Source organism: Apodemus sylvaticus, chromosome 6 (assembly GCF_947179515.1).
Source record: "Apodemus sylvaticus chromosome 6, mApoSyl1.1, whole genome shotgun sequence".
Taxonomy (NCBI): domain Eukaryota; kingdom Metazoa; phylum Chordata; class Mammalia; order Rodentia; family Muridae; genus Apodemus; species Apodemus sylvaticus.
Genome location: NC_067477.1, coordinates 23142306 through 23157194, shown reverse-complemented (window position 1 = coordinate 23157194; position 14889 = coordinate 23142306). Strand labels below are relative to the sequence as shown.

The 14889-nt window shown below is 48.3% G+C and overlaps 1 protein-coding gene across 8 annotated transcripts in view; it reads right to left on the bottom strand.

Moving 5' to 3' along the window:
- Positions 1-14889, bottom strand: part of Foxn3 (forkhead box N3) — a 368618-nt gene that overhangs the window by 191550 nt on the left and 162179 nt on the right. For 7 of the 8 annotated variants that reach the window (XM_052185268.1, XM_052185266.1, XM_052185264.1 and 4 more), the window contains one exon: positions 3624-4180. In XM_052185268.1, the coding sequence (XP_052041228.1) occupies positions 3624-4166 (543 nt within the window). In that variant the 5' untranslated portion in view covers positions 4167-4180. Of the gene's footprint in view, positions 1-3623; positions 4181-7791; positions 8088-14889 lie in introns of those variants that run through there. The other variant, XM_052185265.1, reaches the window with a different exon arrangement.

Below are 14889 nucleotides of genomic sequence, written 5' to 3'. Positions count from 1 at the left end.
CGAAAGGCAGATGTGGAGGTTCACAGGATGGGGAGCGGCTGACCGACCCCGGTGAACCAGGCTTGACTACGGCATCCCCAATGCAAGCTGAGCACTGGCGAGCCCTCTACACACTGAGGTGCCAGGGAAGGGGCCCGGCGGTCAGCAGGTGATCCAGGAGCTCACTTCCCTTCCTGGGGATGGAGACAAATCCAGGGACATCACAAGGAGGCAAGCAGGGTGTAAAGTGCTCTGAAGACCCAAGCATTGGGTGTCTTTAAAAAAAAGAGAGGTAATGTCAGTGGTGCAAACCTTTAATCCAGCACTCAAGAGGCAGAGACAGGAAGATCCCAGAGACCAGGCCAACCTGGGCTACAAAGTCAGTTTCAGTACTACCAGGGCTCCACAGAGAAAAAACGTTATCTCTCAAAAAGGAAAAAAAAAAAGGGGGGGGGGGGCTGGAGGAAGAGACAAGGGAAAGGAAGGGACAGAGGTGCAAAATACTCAAACAAGCAAACCCTGCAAGAGCCCCCACAACCAGGTGTAACCCTGCATAAGACACGTTGGGGGTCCTAATTCAAACATTTAACAATCTTGAATATTTGAATACATGGCTTAGATGACAACTATGCCTTTCTAATGTGTCTGTGGGGCGGGGAGGGGGGGTGGTTAGAGGAATGAGGTATGAACAGACATGCTGGCATTGTAGCTGCATAACAAATTATGGATTATTCTCCTACACTCTAAAGTATGTTGAAATAAAATGACTCACAATCTAAATTTTCTTCCAAGTACTTCAGCAGAAGCAACAGCGACCCAAAAAAAAAAAAAAAAAAAAAAAAAAAAAAAAAAAAAAAAGAATGAATGAAACCAGACAATTCTCATTAAACCCTAACTCTCGACATGGATCATGGGGGTGACAGGTGCCCAAATTCATATTATTCTATCCACTTTGGCTAGCTAAAAAATGCCCATGATTAAACAAAAACAAATGTAGCCTGTCTTTTGAAGCACTTTGAGAGATAAAAACTGAAGGAAAGCCGTATTTTCTCTTGACTTAATAGAGAGAAAAGGTTCTTGATGAAATCTGAACACATAGGAAAAAGAACAAAGCCCGAGCCTGTAATCCCAGCACGGGAGGTGGAGGCAGGAGGAGTGAGAGTTCCCAGGTCACCCAAAGATAAATATCAAGTTCAAGGCTTGCCTATCTGAGGCCCTCTCAAAACAAACTGACCAGCAAATAAAACCTGAGAGGCCCCTCCCTGGTTCCAGGACCTTACCTACAACACCCAAGCACCAGGAACCTTCTGGCTACAGCTTTCCCAGCCCACCTCAGAACCGAATCTCCAAGGTGTAGGCCTGAGAGATGGTACCAGCGCTAAGCGCCTTGCCTGCGTGACAGAGATGCAATCTCAAAGGTTCCTTCCTTCTCCAGGGACCCAGGCAAACAGGAGCCCCAGTGGGGCCATGTTTCAAGGGGACAAGGATCCCAAAGGATCCCACATCCTCACTGCTAGGCCGGGCTTAAAGCTGTGTTCTCTGATTTCAAAAACATACAAAAGAATTAAAACAGACAGACAGAAAAAGAAGGTGGTAAGGCTAACTCGTGCATGCAATGCGCCAGGCCTCCGTTCCCTGTTATCTGAGGCAGTTCTCACCAATGTTTGGGTGTGTTCCGACATTCATGTAGAGGTTGAGCCTCCTGCCAAAGCAGACCTCCCTGGGAAGAAAACAAGTGTACCTACACAGCCCAAGGGACTCTCACTGGGCAATGGAGCAGCGAGAATACCTTCCCTTTTACGCAGCAAATCCAGGAGAAAACCCCAGTAAACAGGCCAGGGCTAGGCCCCTGGCAGCACTGACTGAGCCTGACACTTGAACAGCCACCAGAAGCCTCCAGCTCATCCAAGGAAAGAGAAGAGGGGTGGAAAAAAGAACAACAACAACAACAACAACAAAAAACCCCAAAATCAAAATAGCCCACAACTGTAGCTTTGTTCTACCGAATGGCTGGGAACAAACTCGAAGCCACAAAACTGACTGGCATTTGATCAGAAATGCATCAATACAGGTCACTGCCTCAGCTAGGAAGCCAGAACTCAACAATTCAGAAAATTAACAATCTCAAGTCCTTCAAAACACTCCCAGTCAACAGGTATCAGCATGTGCTGAGACTGACAACCAACGCCCCTGGAAAAAAAAATGTGACTCCAAGAATCCAGGGTGAGGCGGGGCAGGGGGCAGGGGGCAGGGTAGACCCTCCTGGTGAGCTCTGACTCCAGGGCTGGGTAGCCAGGCAGAATGAGGAGTAAATAATCTTGGTAAGTCTCACTGCAGGCTTGGAATGGTTGTTTAACATTTCAGAGTCTGCACTAGCTAAGTACTTTTATGTGCCGTGGTTTTCTGTCAAACACGGAGATGCAGGCGTGCTGTGATGTGGAGCTAAAGGCCCTGTTCGCTTTCACCAGTGGCAAGTGGCTCTGGGGGCCTGACTTGAGCTCTCCTGAACAGTTGAGTTTTCAGAATGATCTCAAAGCATGGAACAGAGTCAAGTCTGGAGAGTGGTCTCCAAATGCTTCACATGAGAAAAGGTTAAGACCGAGGGCCCGGGGAAAACAGTTGGCACTAAGTAAGAGGCATGCCCTTAGCCTCACAGATGTATGCGAAACTAAGGACCCGGAAAAGAAGAAGGCTCCTGCCTTCTTCACATGAGGACACTCCTTACATCATCAGCATCCGTGAGCAATGCCTCTGAGGGTAGAGTGCTCATGGTCACCACAGCAGAACCAAGTTCAGTTCCCAGGACCCACAGTGGATGGCTCACAACCACCTGCAAATCCATTGCACGCGCGCGCTCTCTCTCTCTCTCTCACACACACACACACAATTAAAAAACAATAAAAAAACTTACATATCCACATATCCATCAGATTTCATAAACGCCAAGGGCACCTGAAGTCTCTGATTGGTCTCGGAGTAATTAAGTATGTTCAAATATCTTTCAACAGTGCAGCATCTCCTTTTATTCCAGAGGCCTGAGAAGCCTCCTTTTCCCAATATTCAGAAAGACACTGTCACTCCCCCACCTCCACGGCCACTCTCCTTATATGGAGGCCCCTCTATTCATACACTAGGTATCGCCACACAGATCTTTAAATTTTCAAACCAAACCGACCCAACCACATGGAAAGGAGACATGAATGAAGACAGTGGATTGGCCAAGCTCAATTGCGTGATGATGTTAAGTTGTATCAGGGCACGCACAGCGAAAAGAAAGCGTAACCAATACATTTAAGAAAAAGGGCCGGGCGGCCTGTAATCCCAGCACTCTGGGAGGCAGAGGCAGGCAGATTTCTGAGTTCGAGGCCAGCCTGGTCTACCGAGTGAGTTCCAGGACAGCCAGGGCTATACAGAGAAACCCTGTCTCGGAAAAAACCAAATCCAAAAAAACCAAAAAACAAAACAAAACAAAACAAAACAAAACAAAACAAAAAACGAAAAAGGAAGATTTTCCCCACAACTACCCATGTGTCAAATGGGTAGTTCAGCACGGTAACAATACATTCATTTTTTTTTTTAATGGTGAAAATTTAAAACAAAACAAAATAAAGTAAACTCAGTTCCAGGAGATGCGGGCGACCTACCTGACTCCTCTCTTTGTCCACCTTCTTGAAACACTTATTCAATGACAAATTATGTCTCACTGAGTTTTTCCATCCAGTGGGTGCATTTGCAAAATATGGGAAATGTTCTAAGATCCAGTTGTAGATGTCCTTCACTGGCAGGCGCTTGGTCGGAGAGTCCTCGATGGCCATAAAGATGAGGCAACTAAAGGAGTAGGGGGGCTTGCAGTTAGGGTTCTGCCTGGCATCGTAGGGCATGTCCGAGTGGGCAGGGGATGGCGGGGTGTCGTCGTCTAGGTCCTGCACGGGACTGACACTCCTGAGGACCGACTCCCCAAAGCTCTTCAGCAAGTTCTTGCTCTCATGTAGCCAGTTCAGGTTGGTCAGCTCCTCATCTTCCATGGCCCCCTCTTCTAATCTGATGTCAGGCAGAGGGAAGTCGAGCTCATCATCTTCCTGGAGGGCCTTGGAGAAACCACTGCCCCGGTACCGCTGACTCAGTCCACTGGACACACTGATTCCTGAGCTCTCGGGCTTCTTACTGGCAGGCATGACGGGACCCATTTACGTGAAGGCTCCTGGGAAGGACAAGGCAGAGAAGCAATGAACTGGAGAGCACCTGACCGGGAGCCGGCTCGGTTCCCACCTGACCCCTTCTGCTCCTCTCTGGTTCTCAGGTGATGGTATCGCAATCCTCCTGCGCGGGCGGCCGCCTGCACCCACCACACAGTTACACAGTGAAGAGAAATGAGCCTGGAGTGTCAGCAGAATGGTGACCTGATGGGCCGGCCTTAAACAAAAACCAAACTGAAGATATCTGTGGTATTTTTAATGGGCAAAGACACCATAAAAGGAATGAGTAATTTCACAATGGCGTCTCCTTGGGTCCGCAGTGGCTCCCTGTGACCTAGGAGAACTTACTACTACTTGGTGGCATCCATCTGCTATGGTACATGTATAAAGCCCAGAACAGGCAAACTTCTCTAAAGACTCAAGATAACCCCAGCAAGAGAAGTATAATGGGCAACTACTACGGCTTTGAATGACCAGACCCACTGTTTGTTCTTCTCAGGGAGAAAAAGGCTAGGTCTGAAAGTACTCACTCAACTGCAATCCCAGCACACCTGTACTTCCGGTATTCTTGAGGCTACAGCAGGAGGATTGAGAACTCAAGGCCAAGTTGGTCTACAGGAGATTCAATCTCAAAAACCGGGGTGTTGGGGCTCACAAGCTAGATGACCTGAGTTTGATCACCCAGACCTACATGATACAGGAGACAATCAGGCCAGGAATTTGTACTCTGACCTCCACATGTGCACTGGACACATGCACCCCTTATATACACACACACACATATATGTGTACACATACACCACTGTATAAACATGCATGTATGTGTATGCATATGTATATGTGTGAATAATAGAGATGAGAAGGAAAGCAAGGAGAGTTGCTTCCAATCCCATAAGAAGATTCTTATAAGGGTCTTGGAAGTAAAACTGTAACCAAAGGCCACTGAATGGACTGTTTGGTTTCATTTTATCCCACAAAAATTGTAAGGGAAAATTACAACTTTAATTACATTTGGCAAGTGTAAACCAGGACAAGGAATTCTACAGACCGCAACTTGACTAAGTACATTCAATTTAAGGGCATCTCTAAAGAGAAAAAGTGTGTAACCTCAGGCACTAAAAAAAAAAAATACATGGGAACGAAGGATAAGTCATTAACTAGAATCGGTGAAGGAAATAAAGTTGAGAGAGCAACTGAAAATTCCAAAACAGGAAGGCAAGCTCAACAGAAACTGTAGCAGAGCCTCCCCACCCCTTAGCATCTCCACTCTTATCACTGACCTAGAACAGAGGGTAAAGCAGTGTGTGACAAGAAAATACTTGGAGATGTCAAGTTTACAACAGGGTCACCCCTACAGGCACAACCCTCTGGTACACAACTCAAGATAAAAGGGACAATGGGTCTTTCAGTGGCTGTGTGCAGAGCTGAAACTACATGCTTAGTTTAAAAGCATATCTTTTCTTTTCTTTTTTTTTTTTTTTTTTTTTTGGCTCAGTGAGGAGTTAAAGCAATGGACCTAGAGAGGAAGGAATACATCGAAGGCAAACAAATGGTTATCCTAAGCCTCTAAATATCCATTAACACGGCAGCTAAGCTGACCACCACCAGCACAGGAAGTTCTAGAACTGGATTCTAGAGAGCATGATGCAGAGTTCCAAACCAAGAGGCAAGGCGCCAGCATGCCGCACACTTTCCCACCAGCCGATGGAGATACAAGAGGCGCAGCTCCCAAGTGGCTAGGAGATGCCATCTCTAAGAGGAGAAAAATCTCCATGGGGCATCCCAGCCCGAATGAGGCAGACCAGGCCAGATGAATCCAGTTTATCCAAGAAAATATGTCTGTCAAAAAGGGAGTTAATCCATATAATACATCATGCATGTTATAGAAAAGTGGTTGTGCTTATCTTCAGGTCCGGAGCTATTTAACGAATCCAGCCTGATACAGCTTTTAACTCCTTATGAAGAAACCAAGGCCAGCTTGTCTCAAAGTTTCCTCAGATTCCCCTAGAAAAGGTTCTAACTGCCAGTGTACTCACAGACAAGAGAACTAGCCAGCCAGTTGAAGTCAACTTTAGCACCAAATGAAAGTTTTATGTCTCCTGAGCTTCCAAACAGGAAAATTATATCATGCCTGACAGAAAAGTAATTTAATTGCACTGTTGCCATGACAACATACTGCTCTCTTTCTTTTTAATTTGCTTATTTGTCAGTGGCTTCCCAGAGGAACTAACATGCTATTCTCTCATGTTTTCTTTTGTTTTCAACAAACACTGCCAGCAACATGGTCCTATATGGAAAAAAAAAATGTAAATTCCAGTTGCTAGAAGAGGACGTCTGGAACCTTCCCTAACCCCTAGAGGATGGGTTTGCAAACTCTCTACTAACTGCATTCCCTTCGAATCCCTCGCTTTACAACAGCATGGAAGATCCCTACCATCCCTGTCCTTCTATATTACAACAAAACAATTCCCAGAAACCACAGCTGAGGAGTTTTCCGTTATAGCCTAACTACAAAAATTTCCAATCTCCTTTCCCTTCTTATTTTAGAAGGGTAGTGTGAGTCTGCGGTCAAGCAAACATTTTTTTAATCTGCTGCTAATAATGTTGCTTTGAACAGTTATGCACAGTGACCGCCTTAAGTTACTGGTTATGTCTCACACACCCTCCTTTTGTTTTCATTTTTTTATGACTTCCTGTGTTTCGTCTTCCTTTCTTTCTTCCAACGGAAAAAAAAAATGGTGTAGAAACGCTTACTTTTTTCGCTAATAGCAGTACGTGTCCGAATAACTGACAACGCCATTACGGCCCAGGTCTGGTGGTGAACTTTTTAAAAAGTTGAGAAATCTTTCTCAACCAAAGCTGGGCAGTCGCGAGTTTGGGGGACCGGGAACCTCCCCCCTCCTTGCGCGCGCACGCACGCACGCGCTCCACTCCCTTTTACTGTACTTGTCAAAAACATTTCAAGGGGACCAACGAGGGCAGCGATTGGCTGGGCTCTGCGTCAATCAGCGGCGTTGCCAGGCAACGGGAAAACTGCTCTTCTCCTCATACACAGGGCAATTGGGAGCACACATACCTTCACTGCTGGTCAGATGTCATAAACCTTTTATTGGCCGCAGCGTGGCGAGACTAAAAGAAATCAATACGCGCCCACCGTCCCCGCAGCTCACGCGAGGCCCAGAAAGGCTTGCAAAGAGTCAGGGTGCGGAAGAGGGCCGCGAGTCTCGGGATGCTCGCGGCCCGTGCCGAGCGTGCTCGCCTAGGGAGGGGATCTTTGTTAGGCGCCTGTTCGCGGTCCTGGGGTCTAGAGTTGATCGGCACCCTCTGCCAGACTCGAACTGCTGAGGATGCCTGTCCTACAGATAATACCAACTCTCTCGCTCCCCGGAGTCTAAGGGGAAACCGAGGCATGCGAAGCAGCCACCACGTCGGGGCAGGAAACTCCAGGGCGGGCAACTTCCCGGCTCAGGACTGGGGTCCCCCCCACCCCGGGTCCAGCTTGGCCCGCGCTCCGCAGTGCGAGCCCCGTTCCCTGGCCGCCGCGATGGTTCTCAAACGCGGACCCCAGCCTGGGTGGTGCGGGCGGGCGGGCGGCCGGGCGCGGGCACGGACTCACCTGGCCGAGCGCGGCGCGGGGCCGCCGCTGCCTTCAGCGCAGCCGACAAAGTTTCGCTGGCGCCCAGCGGGCATCGCTCGGGGTCCCGCAGTGGACGCTCGAGCCCTGGGCGGGCGGCGGGGGGCGGCCGCGGATGCGGGCGGCAAGGGTGCGGGAAGCGGCGCGGCATGGGCCCCGAGCGAGCGTCCGCGGGCGCCGCGTCCTCCCTCCGGCCCCGCCGCTCTCCACGCCCCGTCCCGCCTCCCGCTCGCCTCCGCTGCGGCGCGTCGGGGCCGGGGCGCGCCGAGCGGCGAGAAATTGTTTCCACTGCAAACAAAAAAAGGCGACACATGACCAGGCAGGAGGAGGGGAAGCGCGGGGAGGGAGGGGCGGAGGGAGCGGGAGAGACGGAAAACGTGGGCTGGGCGACCCCGGGCTGCGGCGCGGGTCCGCAGGGAGGCTCTTTGGCCAGGCTGGGTTCCCGGGCTCCTATGCAGCACCCGGGGCCCCAGGGGAGCCGTGCAGGTGGCGCGTGGCCGGCCCCTTCCCCTGCTTCAAGCCACACGGGCGGTGCTGCGCAGCTGGCAACGTGTCGCCGCAGCGCTTTTACCCCGACCGCCTGCCTTACAAGGCTCGAAAGTAAAAATAAAAAGAATTACGAGGCGAGCGAGGCTTCTGAGGGTGAGGAGAGAATATTCCACTTCTCTCCAACTACTACTGCAGCACTCCCGAGGCGGGCCCAGTCCTCCTCCACCATGTACCTCTTGCCGGGGTCGAAAAACTGATCCCCAGCCTAGGTTGCCTTGGCTTCGGAGGGCAGGAGGATGGCCGCAACCACCAAGGGAGAGGTGAACCCCAAACGCAACGTCAGTGGGTTCTCCCCAGTGGGCTGGGATAAGGGCCCCATCCGACTTCTACATCTGGAAGGAAAACAAGTCTCCGTCCTCCGATAATCTGCGCCCCGCCCCCGGACTCCCCCCCACCAAGGGTGCAGCCACTTCTCCCAGTCTCCAGACACCTCCAGAGAATGGCCACCCACTGCTCAAGGCACGCCAGCCGACAGCCTTTGGTGAGGATGAAAGCAGAGTCCAATAGGACACCCTGCTGGTGGCATAAATAAAAATAGGATTGTGCACCACTCCCAGGTAGCTAGGCGAGCAGGTTCTACAAAGAGAAGCCCAGAGCCATCCTCCCACGCCCACCAGAAAAGTGGACAGCTAGGAAGAGCTATCTGTGAACTGAGCTGAAAACCCAACTGGGCAGGAACTTTTATCATAGCCAGGGGTGTGTGTGGGGGGGAGGGGGTGAGAACAGTGAGAGAAACACCATATGCTTCTGAGAAGTGTGTTTCACTAAACGAAAGAAAGGGAGAGAGGGAGAGAGGGAGGGAGGGAGGGAGGGAGGGAGGGAGGGAGAGAGAGAGAGAGAGAGAAAGAGAGAGAGAGAGAGAGAGAGAGAGAGAGAGAGAGAGAGAGAGAGAGAGAGAGAGAAAGGAAGGAAACCAATCTGAGATTCAATCCCTCCACTTAACAAAAACTTCAAGATTAGGTAGGTGGCAGGCAATCTTCAGCAATTCAGACTCACAGACTACTTGCCAAGCACCCAGAAGACCTGAAGAAGCCCAAGGTAGCCCAAGGCCATCCAGTGCCACCTCCTATGTTATTGAGAACATCTTGTGACTATGCAGAAGGTACAGGGTCATCTCTGAAGTCTCACACTAGTGATTCTAAGGCCCACCACTGGTAACCCAAACCAGGACAAGAGAAGGTCAGTCACCTGTGGCTCAGCTAGGGCAGGTCCCCTCCTACAACACCATGTCACTTGACAATGTTGAATCCCCACCAAAGGAATCAGGTCAGAACTGACCTTTGAGGATTTGTACCCTTACCCTTTGGGTTCTGTCTTGAGCTGCTAGCCCCCCCAAGCCCTCTCACTACCTAGGCATCTCTTTAGTAAGCACAGCACATCATTTCCTCCCCAGCCCTTCTTCCTAGGTTCAAAAAGCAGGTGAGTTTGCCAGAACTATGTCATTCTTAAAACTCAGTGCCAATTGTCAGCCTCCTAGTGCGTGAGCTGGTCATGCAAAATGAACAAAAATTGAGGGCACACAACAAGTTTAGGCTCTAAAAAGCCATCAAGAGAGGGAGGAGAACTGGGGGAGAAGGAAGCTGCCTTTATTTATTTTGGTTTTGTTTTTTGTTTGTTGTTTTTTTCAAGACAGGGTTTCTCTGTACAGCCCTGGCTGTCCTGGAACTCACTCTGTAGACCAGGCTGGCCTTGAACTCAGAAATCCGCCTGCTTCTGCCTCCCACGGAAGCTGCCTTTTACGAGCAGGCCTTTTCTTTCCTTTCCCTCAGAGGGTTTTTGCTTTCTTACATTCACAAACCACAAACCAAGTAGCTTGTCTGGAGAAGCATATGAAAACATCTAGAAAGCCAACCCTAAGTCCCGATACCCTTAGATGGGGGTCCTAGCTGTACACATCAAAGCTCCCCCACCTATGATTATGACAAGAGAAGACCTCTACTTCAGGCAGGAGACAGAAAAGGCATGAAAGATGTATTGAGTATGACTTGATTTCTTATTTTCCCCTTTCCCTTAGAGATATGCTAATGTCAGGTGGTATTATCCTAAAAAGAGAATGGAAGGGAGATAAGGCAGGTAGACCTTATCTGAGGTGCAAGGTCCACAGGTCCGTCTGTGAGGCGATCTAAAAATGGGCCCAACCAGATCTTTGCTGTAAGATCTTTGCTGTAAGCCAGAGAGAGCTTGGAGTGCCCTCCTCCAATGGCGATTCCACAGATCTCTGGCTCAGGGCCATGTATCCTCGACATTAGCATTCAGGGGCCAAATTCCTGTAGGAATGGCCTCATGCTCAATTTTCCTGGTGTGTTTTCCAAATATACCCTAAGATCTTGGGTGCCAAGAAATCTCAAGCAGGCCAAATAATTTAAGCTATCATTTTAAATAGCATATATATATGTATATGTGTGTATGTATGTATGTGTGTGTGTGTGTGTGTATATATATATATATATATATATATATATATATATATATATATATATAGTTTTTTTCGAGACAGGGTTTCTCTGTTATAGCCCTGGCTGTCCTGGAACTCACTCTGTAGACCAGGATGGCCTCGAACTCCAAAATCCGCCTGTCCCTGCCTCCCAAGTGCTGGGATTAAAGGCATGTGCCACAACTGCCCAGCAATATTTATTTTCTGATTGACAACTTGCTGAGCCCACTCCGTACCCCATCTGGACATAGGCTGTTGTACCAAAAGACTTGTGTTCTGGGACTGTCTGCGCAAGTCAGTATAGGCCTCTGTTCCTTCTTCATGGTTCTTAATGGAATAACTGGTCTTCCCTCAAACCAGTGACAACTAAGTAGATACAAGAGAGACCTTGCTGTAGGTGAAAAGACCTGAGGCAGGCATGAAAAGGTAACAGCACCTGGTTCTAGTAAAAAAGCCGACACAAGACAGAGCCCTGCAGCAGGCAGCGCAATGGGTTGCATGGAACTGGAAGGGAGGCCAACATGCAATTTCTCTTTCTTTTCCCTCCCTCCTACAAGGTATTTCTTGCTTCTTGCTAGTACTGCTACTCTATTCCCTCCCTGCAGGTCGGCTTGCTTATGGTCACACACGGTTCCCAGTCATAGTTCTTGAAGCCTTCTGTTTTTAGCATCCACCACCTGTAGACTGTGTCAAGTCTTCTGCTCTCCAGTTTAAATTCTCAGGGAAATAACCTGACTGAGTTATTTGACCTCTCCCCACATCACCACCCCACAGGAGAGAGAGGCAAAGACTGTGATAGACTATCTGATATAACAGACTAGGAGAACAGAGGGTAAATAATTTTGTAAGGAATGGATCTAATAAATATGGTTAGGAGTTAGGCATAGCAAGATGCCTAGACCTGTATTGTTTGTCCAAAAAAGTCCTTAAAAGCCACCTGGGAGCCGGGCGGTGGTGGTACACGCCTTTAATTCCAGCACTCTGGGAGGCAGAGGCAGGCGGATTTCTGAGTTCGAGGCCAGTCTGGTCTACAGAGTGAGTTCCAGGACAGCCAGGGCTATACGGAGACACCCTGTCTCAAAAAACCAAACAAACAAGCAAAAAAAAGCCACCTGAGAAGCCACTCCTTACAAGTCCAAATATCCTTAAATAGGGTCCTAGCATGTATATCCAGAAAGTCCCCCATGGAATGGTCGTCCTGTCAACCTCTCCTCCAGGCAGGAGAGTACAAACCGACCTAATGAGTATAACTTGATTGTGTCCAAAATGCCCTTGTTTGTTGAACAACTATTTACCAAGCATTGGGTTAGGTGCAGGAGAGCCAATGTCTTGTTCCTCAGGGTTTATTTATTTGAAAATAGATGTGGAAGCATCAGAACCAAACTCATGGAATACCAAAGAACATGGTTCCTTCATACTCCACTCTCAAAGCAAGGGAAATGCCTGGGTATTTTTACAACCCACAAGTTCAGAGAAATGGGATTCAAGAGATGGATGGGATCTGGATACAGCAAGAATTTTTGGAGAGGGAAGAGAGAAACAGAGAACCAAAAGCTGTTGGACAGCTCAGACAGCACAGCCACCGTGCACTCAAAAGGCAGTGTGGGAGCTGAGAGGGCAGATCAGGGTTACACCACACACACACACACACACACATCCCACGTAATGCACTGGCTGCTCCTGTGGAGGACTCGGGTTCAGTTCCTAGCATCTCATCAGACAGCTCACAACTGCCTGTAACTCTAGTTCCAATGCCCTTGTCTGACCTCTATGGGCTCCTGCACACATGGTACACACACACACACACACACACACACATGGCCTGAATAAATCTTTTTTTTTAAAAACTGAGGTGAAAATACAGTTAGTGACTCCGAGAACATTTTTTTTTGATATGCGCTTCTTTTATACTTGCATTTACATTTATAGAGTTATAAGCTTTCTACCACAGAGTACCAGTTATCTAAATGTGCATCAGAATTACCTAGAGGGCTAATTTAAATACTACCAATGGTCCCCACACCCATAATTTCCCGTTCCAGAGGCCAAGGCTTGACCTGAGAGTTTTGCATCCCTAAAAAAGCAGGGCAGGCCTGAGAACCATGCCTTTGAGGGCAACTGGATTCCAGAAGTGTCAATCAATCTGGGGGAGCTGGGGAGGGGGGGGGGAGAAGTATAGCAGTCACCAAAAGACGAAGAGTGTGTGTCCTATGAGGAGAAAGAAAGGTAGAGACAAAGACAACCCCTTAGTCATAGCTTGACCATAGCACACAAGGATGCTATTCATGACTGCCAGAACAACAAACCTCACTTTTTCCCTTCTGTAGAGAAGAAAGAGACCCTCAGCTGGAAAACCTGGAAGCTCTTAAGTGAGGCCGAAGACCTGGTCAGCATTTGACAACCTCCCTGCATCCCTCCTGTGTTTACCAAGCCAATCCTCAAGGGTGGAGCCTGGGAAAAGCTTCTCAAATTTCTTCAGCAGGGAGTGGGCCAGGATGCTGACTTGAGGTTTGAAGGAGGGGTGAGGAAAGGACCAGTGAAGGGTGGAGTGAGAGTCATTAGTTCAGGCTCCCCTGCCAACCCCGAGCCTATGATGTCACCTGCTAGAGGCAAAATAGAAGTATAAAGTCTCTCAGCTCCTCTGTAACCATAAACAAAATGGTAAACTGATGGTCTAGAATCCAGGTTCAGGCAATTCACTCAGTCAACAAGGATTTGCTTTAAATATCTATCAACTCCAGGCCCACTGTTGAGTGACAAGGACTTGAAAAACAGCCTGGGAAAACCCACAGGGAACCGCCAAGGACAGGAGGACACGCGGTAAGCCTTATCTGAAAGGCTTCGTGTTATGTGATGGGCATGAGTGTTATGCCTGCATGTGGGTCTGCAGACCACATGTGTGCCTGGTACCTTCGGAGGGCAGAAGGAGGCCTTGGATCATCTGGATCCAGAGTTGCAGGTGGTAAGGAGCACTCGGGAGAGTGCTGGAAACCAAACCTGAGTCCTCAGAAGCAGCCAGGGAGTTCACCATCTCTCCAGCTCACGGGCCAGCACATAGGAAGCCACCCTAGATGTACACACATACCAAGCTCAATGCCAAGACCAGAATAGTGCAGCCAAACAGACACATGCTAGGACTTACCAGCTAGATAGCCCCAGGCAAGGAACATACCTTCTTTCTCTCTATCTAGTTCCCTTATCTTAAAAATGAAGGAACGGGGGTGGGTGGAGGTTGACAAGATGATATCTGCTGAAAGAGCTTTTCCAAGTGAGCAAGTTAACCCCAGGTAGATCCGTGGGACACAGTGGTAGAAAAGAACTAGGTGTTGTCCACCCACCGACCACCACACACATCACACCCAGATACACTCATGAATACACTCAGTACATATCATAATACACATAATCGTTATTATCATATATTATATAAATATAAGTTTATAAGCAATAAAGAATTATTATAAATAATTGGTATGAATTATTATTATTAATTTTAAAAGGGAAATGGGATAATAACTAATTACATCAGCTAGCTTTGGGTCATTATTTCAGAATGCCTGGCATGATTACCTTTTAAAGAGAAAACAAGCATTTTTTGGGGGGGGGGAGGGCTCATTTTTTAGAGGTTCCTATCCATTGGTGGCCATCTTGCTTTGGGCCTTTGGTGAGGTGACACATCATGGTGGGTATATGTGCTGGGACAAAGTTACTATCTCATGGCTGGAAGCTAAAGAGGAAATGGAACGTCACAAGCTCCCTCCATCCTCTTGGAGGCATGACCTCCCATTAGACTCCACGTCATAAAGGCTCCACCATCTCCCTCAGGAGAGCAGCTTATTTATTCTGAGCCTCTGGGGAATGCCCAGCATCCAATCAGTAGCAGCCTTTCATTGAGCTGTGATAACAATTAAATGGATTAATATTTGTAAGGAATGTATAATGGAACCAGAGTGCGTAGTACAGGATTTTGGTTAAGTAAATCAGAAAGAAAAGATTTCGTTTGCACACTGACATGTTTGCATAACAATTTAGAATTTGTATGCCATATCAGGAATTATAAAAGACCAAAATCATGTGTAAATATTTGCTATATATAA